At 35.5% G+C, this 14,494-nt stretch overlaps 1 protein-coding gene across 5 annotated transcripts in view; it reads left to right on the forward strand.

Annotated features, from left to right (window-relative positions):
- Positions 1 to 10,431: 10,431 nt before the first annotated feature.
- The window catches only part of LOC148865001 (U-box domain-containing protein 3-like), a 50,692-nt gene continuing 46,629 nt past the window's right edge, over positions 10,432 to 14,494 (forward strand). Inside the window, exons 1-3 of one of the 5 annotated variants that reach the window (XM_088977550.1) lie at positions 10,432 to 10,851; positions 10,955 to 11,107; positions 14,182 to 14,462. In XM_088977550.1, the coding sequence (XP_088833676.1) occupies positions 14,187 to 14,462 (276 nt within the window). In that variant the 5' untranslated portion in view covers positions 10,432 to 10,851; positions 10,955 to 11,107; positions 14,182 to 14,186. Of the gene's footprint in view, positions 10,852 to 10,883; positions 11,108 to 13,913; positions 14,079 to 14,177; positions 14,463 to 14,494 lie in introns of those variants that run through there. The other 4 variants (XM_088977553.1, XM_088977552.1, XM_088977554.1 and 1 more) reach the window with 4 other exon arrangements.

Genomic DNA, 14,494 nt, shown 5'->3' on the forward strand with positions numbered 1-14,494 from the left:
CACTATTGTATCGTTGACTTTTGATACCATAGTGATCTCTTGATGAAGTATACTCAACTATTCCTTTCTTTATACAAGTTTTGAAGGAATGGCGTGTCTTTGTTATCTAAAATTTTTTGGAGTATATCCTTAAGGCCCCGTTTACTTTTCGATAAGTTATTTATTCAGATAAGTGTTTCCCAAAAAAAATTTACCCAAATAATTGCATTTACACATGTTCCTTTATTTTTTAGGTAAATAAGGTAATAACCATTTTAACCATAAAAATCCTATATTTCCAATTCCACTCTTGTATTAATAGGAAAATTTTGCTAGTTGTTTGGGAATATAAGGATATAGCTGATGATCAACTCGAAGGTGGACTGCCAAGCTTGCTGTACTTCCAAGGGCCAACTCAGTTGCAAGTGAAGCAAATAGTAGGTATAGTTTTCTTATAAGATAGCAGATAATACCATTGTCCATCAACCTGAATACGATTATTTAATGGCCATCTAGCTCAAACCAATTTCTACACAAAACGTCCTTTGGTTGCTTGAAGAGTTACATCATTCATCTTAACAAGACAACCTATTCGCGTGATTACCTATAATCCGTAAAACCTCATGATTGAAATGTATATTTGATGTAGGGATACTTGGCAAACTCGGATTGTGCCATGTGGCACTGGCCAAATTAAATCATAACCACACATCATTAATTGCTTTCAATCACTCCAAGGCAAAGTAAACATACTTACATTCAGAGTCCCAAGAGAATCATTCTTAGTTATTAAGGACTAAGCTTTGAATGTTCGTTTCTAGCTTGGTCCGACCTCTCTTAAGCACTTGGTTAACTTGACTGTCAGAATCTCTGCCTTTGGGATAACACCCGAGGCCTTTATGTGTATTCCTCTCTTATTTACAGGTTGGACCCATCGACTTTAGACACCAGCAAAATTCCCTTATTGCCCTTGGCCTCATATTTGGCATGGCAGCAACAATATTCAATAAGTAATTCTGCAATATAGAAACCCAAACAATCATTATCATTTTGGTGATGTCCTCTCGTGCTGTTTAGAAAGAAGATTTTCGACAACTAACAGATAGCTTTTGTTTGGCAACTGTCCAATGACCCTCAAGCATAGCTCAATGAACTTAAAGTGTAGAAATTGTTCAACAAGTCAATGATATCAAGATGACCCGACGGCTTCCATGGTTGATTTATACGTTGAACTAGTAGTTGGTAAGAAATTAAATAGACGTACCTAGAATTTTTCCAACCAGTGTCAATTGCCAGGGACAACAAATTGTACTCCTTTATAGTTGGTAGTATAAAAACTGATAACGTTTTCTCTCTTTGCTTCATCATTAAAGGATCTGACATCTTTGTATCCTTTAGAGCCTCGTGTCTCCAATGTATACTACTCCTTGATCATTCGATTAATTTTTCTGAAATTGAGTGAAACTACATGTTTTATTTATTAGGAAAGAAAGTCTAAAAAGCAAAAAAAAAAAATATTATATAATCAATTGTTAATAAACTCATAAAGTACTAGATGAAGTAAAAGCAATGATGGAAATACAAATGATTTGTAACTTTAAATAGCTACAAAAAATAATTGGGAAGAAAGGAATGGATTCGGCATAGGGTCTATCCGATTTGATTGGACAAGAAATCTGACTATTCCGAATTTGATAAGAATATATTGGATTTTGAAGATTATGATTCGAATTTGAATTTGAATATATTATCGAATATCTGATTTATACCCGATTTGATTTGGTTTGTAATAAAAAATCTTGATGATAGAAAAAATGACTCATGATAGGTGTCCATGGTGGGGCTGGTAGCAATCGTAAAGAAGTCTGTTTTGGATGCAAAACCTTGGGCGATGGATAGACATTTGAAATGACAAAGATTCCAAGAAGGAAAGCAATGTTTGACTATTGTCCATGTTAAATTGGGATTATATAGTTGGGTGAAAAACCATAAAATGGTATGTTGTTGCCTTGTTGGCTTTCAAGTTCCAATGGCGCAAATAATTGCCCATCAACTTAGTTCGAGTTATGAAACAACTTGGTAACATAAGACCCAAATGAGAGATTTGATTTTAATATATATATAGAGAGAGATTAGTGGGTTTTGTCAAATTTTGATTGTTCATGACAGCAATAGTGGTGGATTTGAGCCGAGCCATCTTGCTTTATGAGCTCAGCTCACTAATAGATTATTAGGCTCGAGCTCGATTCTCTAGAGTTCAAATTCAACTCGAGTCAAAAGCTTAGAAGTTCGAGTTTGACTTAGCCCGAGTTCGATTCGAGATAGAGACTTGAGCTCGAATTTGGCTCAAGTCAAAAGCTTAGAAGTTCGAGCTCGACTACGAATTAAATGTTTTATAAAAATAAAAATTATACATATAAATTTTTTATTTGACATATAAAAATTAAGAATTACAAAAAATTAATTATTAATTTATATAAAAATTAAAATTATATATATATATATGTATGTATGTATACATATATGTATATATGTAAAAGCTTGATTAGGCTCGCGAACCTCACGGATTGAGTTTTATTAGGCTCGAGCTCGGCTCAATTAGCAAACAAGCCTATATAGTAGGCTCAGGTTCAGACCGAGATGAGTCGAGCTGAAACAGCTCATGAAAAGCTCGACTCTTGACCACCCCTAGCAACAAATGATGGTTTGGTAATTTTCTCACTATAATGTCTTTTAATGGTGTTAACTAAAGTGGCTTTTTTCAAAAGATTAGGTACTACAGTGGCACTTTTTAGGTTCAGATACCCAAGTGAGATCACCCCCAAATTACAGGATATAAGGGGTGGGTTTGAGCCGAGTCGAGCCGAATATTTAGCTATTTGAGTTAGCTTACCTAAAAACTATGAGACTTAAGCTCGAATTTGGCTTGACTCACCTAAAAGCTATTAGACTTGAGCTTGAATTTGACTCGGCTCAAGCTCTAATGTAAGCCAAACTTCCTATAAAATAAAAAGTAATAATTATAAAAATTAATTATTACTATATACACACACACGTACTCATGAGTCTTTATAAGCTCGAACACAATCATATATATTGGGCTCGTATTTGACTTGAAACTCGATTTAAAACTAACATTTAAACTTTTCACAAACCGAGGTCGAATAACTCGCAAAACACTTGATTCGTATCCACCCCTACACGATACTAAAATGTAATTTACCCAAAATTTTAACCTTCTAAGCATTTACTTGACAGTTTTAACCAGCGTTGATGATCTCACACTCACATAGACATAGTCGCGTATATGGATATATAATCCAAAAGCAGGCTGATTCTTTGTCAAGAAAATCTTATGGATGGACTTATGGACCCCCAACGCTACACTGGATACTTTGTTTGTTCTTTTTGGAGACAGAGACGCCTTTGGAGGCTTGGACTGGCATTGATGTATACCCCCCTTGTCCTGAATGCATCCAATCGCCAACAGTGTCCAAAGTTCAACCAAATTTGTTAATTCAAGTCCAAGCAATGAGCCAGCTTCTCCCCAGCCCTACGTTAATAAAAAGAAAACACTGCGATTGCCTCCGTGAATTAAGGGGTCGTTTGGTTATGGCTGAAGTTGAAGAATTTACACTTCATCAATCAAGGGGCCCTCTGATAACAGCTGAAGTGGCTGAACTGAGATACTTTTTGTTTAGTATTTTTGGAAATAGACTTTTAAGGAGATTGTGAATATTTTATTATTTAATTATTTTATTTACTAAAAATAAAATAATAAGTCTTTTAGTTTAGCAATTTCATGTTAGACAGTTATGCCCTTAGCACCAATCAGATTGATGTACCTTTTTGACATTTATTGTAAATGAATAAAGTACATAATTGATTTATGCCATTGTGGTGTGTTTCTGTGTAATACTCTTAAACTTGACACTTAATGAAACTCGTGTTAGTTTAAAATCTTCACAGTCGTTGGATAGATCTAGGGAGATTTATCTTATCAAGGCTAACACTGATGTACTGTCAAGTTGGCTGGGGTGGCTTGTCTCAGCTGCCAGGGTGAGACCTGAGGTACATGCAATGTGAGTTTTCTTGAAACCATGAACCAGACCAAAATTCCAGTATTGCCCTAGGCCTTGGAGATAGATGGGCAAAACTAGAATGTTACACTTGACCCCTAGACTCGATTATGATACTGCATTAGGTGTCGGATTGGATTGTCTTTGATATGTCAACCAGTGAGATTCTTAGAGGGAGTCAAAACCTGGGTATGTTGGGACAGTCCAAGAATTCATCTGAGTGGGTGATCAGAGTGACAATATCAGCCCCTTTGCCAGACAAAGTGAATGATCGGGAATGCACTCTCTCTGATGGAAACCTAAACTACCGGCAGTTGATTTCAATCGTTGAAATTTGTTTTAACTATATATATATGTAGTTTCAAAATATTTGCAAAATGTTTTAATTCCCAGGATCCATGTGAGTAGAGAGTGTAGCACTCTACCTTGCAGTCGAGGGAGAGGTTCTCTCTTGTCGTGCAGTGTTTGATCATTATGGGCTGAGATGTTAAGTATAAGACCATTGAGGGTAATATTCCAATGGAATAATCTTGCATCTGCCTATAGTCCTTGGATTTTCATAAGGTGGCTGGACCCAATGACCATTTAGTGTAAATGTTGGGCCCATTAAGAGCCCATGGCGATAGACTCAAGGGTTCACTGTCTCCTACAGTGGATTCAGCTAGGCCTTGTAACAAAGGCTGGGCTGAACCCATGTGGCTGATGTGTAGATCAATGTTTGGGTCCCACACCATATAATGATAGCCAACTAGGCAGCATGTTAAGAGGTTAAGTGAGCACATAGACTTAATGGGCCTAAAGCCCATTCAAACTTGCTTAATAAGATTAATTAAATAAGGGGCGGTTTTGGGATTTGGATCAACTGATAGGATAAGGGATTATCCCTATCCACTCAAAGAGTCTAGATCCAAATAAAGATTTGGATCAGGAAACTCCTAATTTGATTAGGAGGCTAATGTTTATCTGTAGATAAGATAAGGGATTATTCTTACCTCTTAAAGAGAGTTCAGATCCAAATATAAGATTTGGATTAGGAGAACCTCTCTTTAAGGTTATAAATAGGAGAGTAGGGCGGACCTCCAAAAATATTCGCAGTCTATTGAATTAAGAGAGAAGACAAAGAGAGTTCAGATCCAAATACAAGAACCTCTCTTCCTGTTCTTGCCGCCCCTAGCCAGTTTGATCTCTACCTGTGGGAGTGGTCAAGAAACGGTCTTGCTATTGCTTCTTGCTAGAAGAGGCAATCTGAATTTGTTTTCACCAGCCCTTTACTGCATTCTTGCTGAAGAATTCGGTTTTTGCTGAAGAGCCATTTTATTGATTCTGCTTCACCTCACACCGTATCGTCTTCAGTGGGAGCAGATTTTGGTTTTCTCCTTGGGCGTGAATACCTTCTTTGGGAGTTACTATTACTCCATATCAGATATATCCATCTCCTCCCTTTTGGTTTTAGATCTGCTCTAATTTGTTTCAAGAGTGATCCCTGAAAATGCAGTTTTCTAAAATAAGGAATGTGATTCTTAAATGGGAGAGAGGGAAATTTTTGAAAATTCTCCCAACCTTCTTAGAGGGTTCGGCCATCCATATAATAGATCTCTCATCCCTTCACTTCAGTTATTTTTTATTTTGTTTTAAAATAGAAGATGAGATACTAGACGAATAAATGGCATATTGGGTTATTATTGTCATTAAGAAGGATTGTCTCCTTTAACAGCTCATTGACTAAAAACAAAGCAACAAGTCACTCATCCATTAAAATTATAAACAGCTAACAAACAAATAACCAAATGGGGTTTGGTTTGCCAATCACAACTAAAATTAAATGTGAAGATTGACCCCACTCTCTCTAAAGAAGAATTGAGTGGATAGGTTTCAGAAATCTTTGGATCTGTCATGTTTAATTTATATTAGTTGTAATAGCGACAAGAGAAAGAGGGTATAAGACTGTAGAGGATATGTAGTGGTATGGGAAGGGGCTGCTCATGGAGCCCTATAAAGTATAAGACCGTAGAGGATATGTAGGAGGTGAAAAAGAATAGGTAAAAGTTAAGTCGCAAATGCTTTTTTTTCCTTGGTCAGAAATAATTTTCTATTTGTGCGTGATACAAGAAACAACTCTTCACCGTAATTATCTGTTCTTTTTTGTGTTAACATTTACTAATATAAGAGTATATGTGAATGTGGAAGGTAAAAAAAGGTAAAGATATAAGTATCAGCCTTGTACAATTCGGATGGGCTATCCACAAAATGAGTCCCACATGTGCCTCATATGCACATTTCATTCCCTCGTCCATCTAGAACATCTCCTCATGACAAGTATGAGAGAGGTTCCAAATGTATAGGAGAAATGTGCGAGTGGGGCATGCTCCACAAAGAGTATTGATATTATTATATATTATAGATATGACATTAGACACCATCAACCAATGTTGTCAAATTGCGAATAAGGGTGCAACTTGGCGAGATTGAGGTTGAACTTTTATCAAAGTTTGAATGGGCCTAACATGAAGCAGTGTAAAATGGGGCTAACCTTAGTTGCACCCCTAATTGTGAATTGACTGGATGGTTGAACTAGTGAATTGATGAACTTTCTAGGTCCCATATGTATTTGACAACCCAAATTGAGCCTTAGTGACATATTGGGGGGATGAAGGGACAAAGTTTCTTCCTGTGACTTTCTAGTGGTTAGAAGCGGAAGAATTTGGTTTATAATACAAAACTTGTCACCAAACACTGAGGGTCTGTTTGGTTCGCAGTTGGAATTGGAATTAGAATTGAAATCAAAATCTTCTGAAATTGGAATTGGAATGGTCCACTCTCATAATCTGTTTGATTCTTGACAGGAATAGGAATGAGAATTAGATTTAGCAAGAATTGGATTTCATTCCCAAGGGAGAGGCAAAAAGAAAATGGCCATTCCAGCAGAAATGGGAATAGGATTCTAATTCCACCCAACCAACAAATAGAATCAGAATAGTCCATTCCAATTCCAATTTCAATTCCAAACCCCTATTCCAGCGAAGAAAGGGCCTTGATAAAATCACTTTCTAATTTGTGGGGTTTGTTAAGTACAAAGATACCCTCAATTTTCTAGACGAGTGCATTCAAAACTGATTCTATATAAAATTCAGATATCACTATTCTATTTGATTCATTGTTTCGGGATTTGGTTTATATAAATATATAATCTAAGTTATCCAACACGTTAAATAAAAAATAAGTGAAACTTAGGACAGAGTCACAGAACTGAACAACACGTACAAAGAAAATAAATATACAAAGTTTTAACTACTGTCATAAACATATGTTGTGATAATCTAGGCAGGAAACAGATTTATAAGTCTTGGGCTTTTAATAACTGGGTGTCAATTAATTAATATTGTATTCTCGTTGAAGTTAATACAAGTTCATTAATTACACAAAAAGAAAGACTCTTGAATGAGAAAGAAGTAAGCGTCAGACAAACCCTAGAGGAAGAGAAACTTCCATTGAGATCCAACAAACCAGAAGAGGGACCACAGTGGTTTAATTTTGAGACAGGCGGTTCAAGTCAGATTTAAATTCAATGGTATTGTGCTTGTCAATATTGAATTTAGGGTTTTATAGCACATCGAATATGGCTTTGGTCTGAATCAGTACTCTGATAAACCATCTTCCTTCTTAGCTGATTAACCCAATTTTAGTACGGGCCGTTTGGGACGGCTGAAACTTTGATTGAGTCCCTTTGGTTGAATAGACTTAGAGAAGCCATTAGAAAAGGCTTTATGAAAGATCCATTTTTTTGTGAAGGACTTAAGCTCAATTTGGAAAGAATAATAATACAAATATGTCTCTATATATATATATATACAAAGTACAAAGTTTTGCACTCCATATACAAAATACAAGGCTCAATTTGGAAGAAGTACAAATACAAATATATACAGTGCAAATACGTATTTGTACATATTTATATTCCTTCCAAACTGAGCCTAAAATAAAGTTAAATTGTTTTTTTTCTGTCTTTTTTGCCTTGTATATGCTTTTTGCTTTCCGGAGATTCCATCTCTTTTGTAGGGCTTTTATATGGCAACTTCTTGGTTTCGAGAGGTTTGGCTCTTTTAGGTTGTGTTTGGAAAAGATGCAAATATGTGTGAATGCAAATATGTAGAGTGTGAAACGGTTCATATAAATTGCAAAGTTTGGATGGTTTTGGATTAACAAATTTACTTTCTTACCAAACATACTTTTAGCTGTAATGGGTGCAAACACGAATTCCAATAAAGCATATACTTTGTTTTTATCAAAAATGTAATATTGCCAAATACGGACAAAAGTGAACCAGAGTGCAAATTTACCTTGAACCAGGATTTACACTCCATTTGCATCCAAATGCAGCTTTAAGAAAATCTATCAGCAATGTTTGATAAAAAGAAAATATAGATAGCCATATTTAGGCAACTCTTTGGACAAGCCTCTTTCATTAGATACATAATAAAAAGTTTAAAATTGTCTAGTAAGTACTTAAGTGCTCATTAAATTAAACGTGCTTACACTTTTGTGCCTATTAGATCTGGACTACGCTAAGGCTTGTTTAGTTAAACAAATTAAGGCCCTGTTTGGGGGGGCTGAATTTGATTAAATTATTTTTACTGAATCATTTTGAAAATTCCACTTTAGTACCTTGAACTTTGGGGGTAGTGTTAAGTTAGTACCCAAACTTTTAAATGTGTCATTGTAGTACCTAAACCTTCAAAAAGTGTCAAGTTGGCTCCTATTATTAATCAGTCGTCAGTTATTTATTGAAAATATCAAAACTACCCTTCAAAAGAAGATACCATTCATTGATTTCTACCTTGAGACTAAACCTGTTATCTTTAAAGAAAAAGAAAGTATGATAGAGGGAAACAATAACTTAAAGCAAATAAATAATTAGACAATAATGTGTTTCAGATCTAAAGAAAAAAGACAATGACCTCATTAGTCTAGAATCTCAAATACCTCAATTCATTCAGTTTCAAAGTAAAAGACAATGAACTATGTCTTTTTTTGAAGGGTAGTTTTGATATTTTCAAGAGATAATTGACATTTGACGGTTGATTAATAGCATGGACCAACTTGACACTTTTTGAAAGTTTAAATACTACAATGACACATTTAAAAGTTCAGGTACTAACTTGACACTAACCCCGACCAATTCAGAGTACTAAAGTGAAATTAAAAATAAAAAAGCTTCAAATGAACAAAGACCAATTTTTTTGGCCGAATGATGGCATATTTGGCTTTTCCGATTTTTTAACCAGACATGTCTTATAGGTTATTTATGCGGAAACCACCTCACAGAGCCATAAGCCATTTAGAAGGGCTTTCCAATGGCGGCTTTTAGCTTTGTGAGATGGTCCCTACTGAACAGTTGTCCTTCAGCCCAAAAAGCAGTTTTCCCTTGAAGCTTCTCGAAAGGATCTCAACCAAACCAAAACTTAAGGCTTAAGGGCTATTCATGCAGCCCCTTGAAAGTTGAAGCCATATTTATATTTAGTAAAAGCCTAGAAAGAGCAGCTCATACACCTGCAAAATCAACTTTTAATGAAACTCAGTGGCTAAGTCAACGCAGACGCCCTTGTAAACAGGCTCTTAGGCCACTCTCAAAGGGAGGGTCTAAGAGCAGCTCACACAAAGAGCCCAGCTTAATCACATCATCATATGATACATGACTATGTATTAATTATGATCTCTAACTTGCCACGTGTTAAATTCAAGGATGGTAATTTGATAGATCCCGTCCATTAGAAAACCTACACCCCAAACCAACATCACCCGATTTTTTTAAGTTCCGGAAATAATTTATAAAATGTGAATTGTCAAAAAATAAATTTGTACAGTTTTTTGCAGTTCTAAAAATGAAAAAGAATTAGAGATACTCTGAATTTGTATTTTATAGTTATTTTATCATAAAAATCAATGGCAAAATTAGGGATATTAGTAGGTCGGGTTAAGTGGTTCGACCCTATTAGGTTAGGGTAAGATAACCGGGTTTTGGGTTAAGGTAAACTCATTACTAAACCGGACACGATGACATTGCACTATTTATGGGGCGGATTGGGTTGGATAACTTGGATTCCATCCGATACCATTCATCCAATCTGAAATTAGGTTCGGGTCGGAGCGGTCATGAGTCAGATTCGAATAATGTAAAACCATAGAAAACCCGATCCGTTGACATCCTTAGACAAAATTATCCAAATCAGTCAAATTGTCCATTTGGCGAAGAGTCCACCTCTAATAATTTGAAGCTTATTTTTTCTAAAAAAGTCAGAGATATGTTGATCTCACCGTCTAGCCTCAGAGAAAAAGCAAAATTCTTAGAGACCAAAGGTCAATTCAGCGTCGTCCGTCATCCAACGCCACCACCTTAGGCTGGTTGTTGATTCAGTTAATTCTGGGTGGGATCCACTGCGTGTAGCTCTCAACGTGTGTTTGACACTTGGCAAATTGTGGCCCCTAGACAGTGTTACGCGTCTTAGTCCCCGGGCCCACGCTTTCGCCTCTCGGTAAAAACTGAAAAATAGATAGGGACGAAGACAGCTCTCATTTGCTCCGTTATGTTCCGTTTGTTATTCCGTCACAGTGTCATGCTCTGTAATCTTCTCCGTCATCATTCCGTCACTGTGAAAACAGCCAGAGCAGTCACCAGACCCTGTACGCTCGGATCGTCTTGATATTGGTTTCATACTTTCTTCTCTTCTCCCGTCTTCGCTTTTTTCTTTTATTTATTTCACCAGGAAAAGCCAAACATATCTGCAATTAAGAAAAGGTCCCACCAAATTCTTTTATTTTTCTCTCTTTTTTTTTTTTTCTTTTTCTTCTCTGTATTTTTTTCGTTCTTTTGCCTGTAACTCTCTCTTTCTGTCATGGAGACCCTGCAAGGACCGAGGAAAGCAAGGCATGAGAAGATCGCAGTGAGGGTTCTGGGAGAGGAAAAGTAAAAAATGCACCGTTTTGGGCTTGCCGACTACTGGGTTTGGGTTGTTCTGTTTGTCCATCAACAAGCTTAAGCCACAGCAACAGAGGTACGGCTGCTTATTCTCTTTGTATCGGGACACGTATGATTCTTTTGTTTTTGAATTTATGATAATTTCGTTAAGAGATCAGTTGGGCATTCTTTGCCTGCTTGATTTCAAGTTCGGAAGCTGACATGCATTGCCTGACTGCCTGGTTCCTGCATTGATTTCGAGGCTTATTTTGGGTCGGAAGGAGGGGAGCTTAGAATTTGAACACATTTGTTTAGGTGATTTTGCAAAACGATTTAGGTCTTAGCTCAATGCATTTTTCAAACAATTGATGGGCTTTTCTTCTTTTGAGAGACTTCATGCAAAGAAGCTTTCATTTGCAAGTAATTTCAATCCTATAATTGTAAAAGCTGAGCTTTGGAACTTTGGAGTCTTATTCGAAATATCGTCTTGATACGGGGGGTTGCAATCTGAACTAACGGTTTCATGCCAGTTATCCAGAAATCCTGAACTGGGGTTTGTTTTGTCAAGTGCAATTTCATGTAGAAGAGCTTTGAGTCGGACTTGACCTACTTTTCCTTGAACCTGGTCGTTCATCTTAAGCTGAGGTTAAAGTTTTTTTTTTTTTTTCTCCCACCTTTAACTTCTTTATTTATTTATTTATTTATTTTTTACTTATCATCGTTTGTTAACAAACATGTGTGAAGGTTGTCAGTGTTGCTACCTGATTCTTGTTCCTTGTCATGATTGTGTTGTAAAATTACTTCTTTAGAAAAGTAATCAATAATGGAAATGAATGAGTGAAGTATGATCAATTTGTTTTTCTTTTCTTTTCTTTTCTTTGATTTCTCAATTTCAAGCAGTTGTGACATTAGAGACTTACGCTTTCTTTCGTTCATCTTATTTTATGTTAAGGTCCTTAGCCCAGCCGGGTATCTTGCTTCTCTTCAGGAGGTCATGATTCATCTATAATGAAAAATTGTTCCATGAGAAACAACAAAAGTTTCTTCTTTCTTTCTTTGTTTCTGTTTAGTTTTTTCTTTAACATGGATTCTGCACTACAACTAACAGTATGATTAAAGTTGGGTTTCTGACTTTGTAAAAAATTATTTGAACAGTTTCAAGATACCCAAAATGATGTAAAACACTTTCAAGAGTTAGGAGTAGTTATAATGATGCCTTGCAAATTCCATGGATTTTCAATTGACAAAGATGATAGTACTGAACTTGCAAATCCTTATCCCAACTATATGATTTGTTTAAAAAATCCTGATTTATCATTTTCTAGTGATGTATTAAATGGCATAAATAAATAAATGTTATCTATAGAAGATTTATTTTTTATTTTTTATTTTTCTTACTATGATATTAGATATTTTTATTCATTAACTGAGTTGCTTATATCCATTAAAACTCTTTAGTTTCTTTGCTTATTAAATGATCTTAAGTAATATATTTTCTTACAGAGGCAATTATACTGCACACTTTTGTAGGAAGAATAATAGGATACTACAAACTAACAAACAAGGTTAGGAAAGTAAAAACAAGAAAGAGGAAATGGACTTATTGGTTGAGGTGTGTCAAGGGCACTGTCTTTATCAGAATATCGCTTCCTTTGGATCAAATTTGGTGCATATAGGCATGTAGGGGTCATAGTTGTCAAGGCGGCGCCTAGGCGACAAGGCATCCTTGGAGGCGCGCCTCGCCCAGTCTCCAAGTAGTTTTGTGCACTTTGTTATAAAATACTTTTATATTTTTAATTTTTTGACATTATAATTATAAGACATTATTAAACTAGACTATTTATTTTATGTGTTTATATACTAATTTCTTTTTATTATTTTCTTATTTGTTAGGGTTTAATCAACACAAAGATTGCTAACTGCTGTATTGAACCCATGGTTCAAAGTATCGATACACCTATGTGTATTGGCAGAGGTGTATGGCAGAGGTGTATCGGTACTTATAATGATACTCCCTCCGTTTTTTATTTTGACCCCAAAGATACAATACAATATACCCGGTACGGGGCGTATTGTATCAAAATTTTGATCCTTGATTGAACCCTCAAAAATTTCAAAACCTGAACCCATAAGCAAGGGAAGAACTTAAAATTTCATCATTTCTTTTCTTCTTTTCCCATAACAAAAGTAGGGGTTCAGCCCCTGTATTTTTCTTTTGAATTTTCTTTCCTTTGTTCTTTTTCTTCTCTTAAAATGTTGATTTTCTAGACTTAAACATGAAATTTATACTTGTCTTATGAAAATTATGGATTATTATTATGAAAAGATGGATATAGAACCTAGGGAACTGCCCTAGGATTTAATATCCTTGATGTCTCACAGTAACCGTGCACCTGAAATACTAGGTTTCATGAACTGCACTAACTGAGTTAATGACATGTATGAGAATGAAAAACGCAGAATACAATTGTAGAGAAGATTGTTTTTTTCTTTTTCTTTTTTTTTTTTTTTTTGTGTGTGTGTGTGTCTTGAGTTCCACTTGTCCATAGGTATATATAGACCCAATGGCACTTTGTGAGAACAGAGACTAAACAAAGAAAAGGCACCACTGGAAGGTTACCTAGTTTAAATTAAAAGATATTTAGTAAAGAAAGGTTACAAATGAAGGGTTGCTAATTTTGAAATGAAAAGTCATTAATTTAAAGTAAAAGATATGTTCACTTTAAAATGAGAAGTCATTTAGAGTATGGAAAGATACTTTAAAATGAAAGTCACTTAAAATTAAGATTTAAAGTAGGAACCTGTTTCTCAGTTTGATCACCATTTACCACTTATATAATTATGTTTTTATTGTACCATCTGACCAGTAGGATTGTTTTTCCTTCTTCTGTTAACTTACATAGCCAGAAGGTGAACAATCCCAACAAAATGAAAAATGAAGGCACATGCTTCAAGATGCTACTTTGGCATGATACGTAGTCTACATACTGAGCAGAGTACTGATTGATAACTGCAAATATGCTTTTAAATTCTCACTGCTACAGTCTGTTAAACTAGTTATTATCAAGGTATATCAGAGAGGTTGACTCAATTTTCTTGAACTAACAGCATAGTTTGGATATCTTTATGCTATTCCTGAATCCTGATATCTTTTTCCTTTTCATAAGACAGGTCTCATGGACACAAGATCTATAAGATGTCTGGTTAACAGCTTTTACCGATTTATTCATCTAGCAGCCTGCCAGACAGTGAAATCTGTACCCATACAGAAGGATTACAGATATATGGTGGGCTTATTGAAACTTTTAAAACCTGTTCTTGATGAAGTTGTTGACCACAAGGTACCAATGAATGAACATTTACTCAAAGAATGTGAAGAAATGGATGTGGCTGTTAATGAGGCTAGGGAGTTCATGGAGAAATGGTCTTCTAAGATGAGTAAGATATGCAGTGTGAGTGCCCAGTTTATCTTTTATTTTCTTCA

The sequence above is a fragment of the Nelumbo lutea genome, chromosome 3 (genome assembly GCF_056320005.1).
Source record: "Nelumbo lutea isolate HS-2025 chromosome 3, American lotus-T2T, whole genome shotgun sequence".
NCBI classification, from domain to species: Eukaryota; Viridiplantae; Streptophyta; class Magnoliopsida; order Proteales; family Nelumbonaceae; genus Nelumbo; species Nelumbo lutea.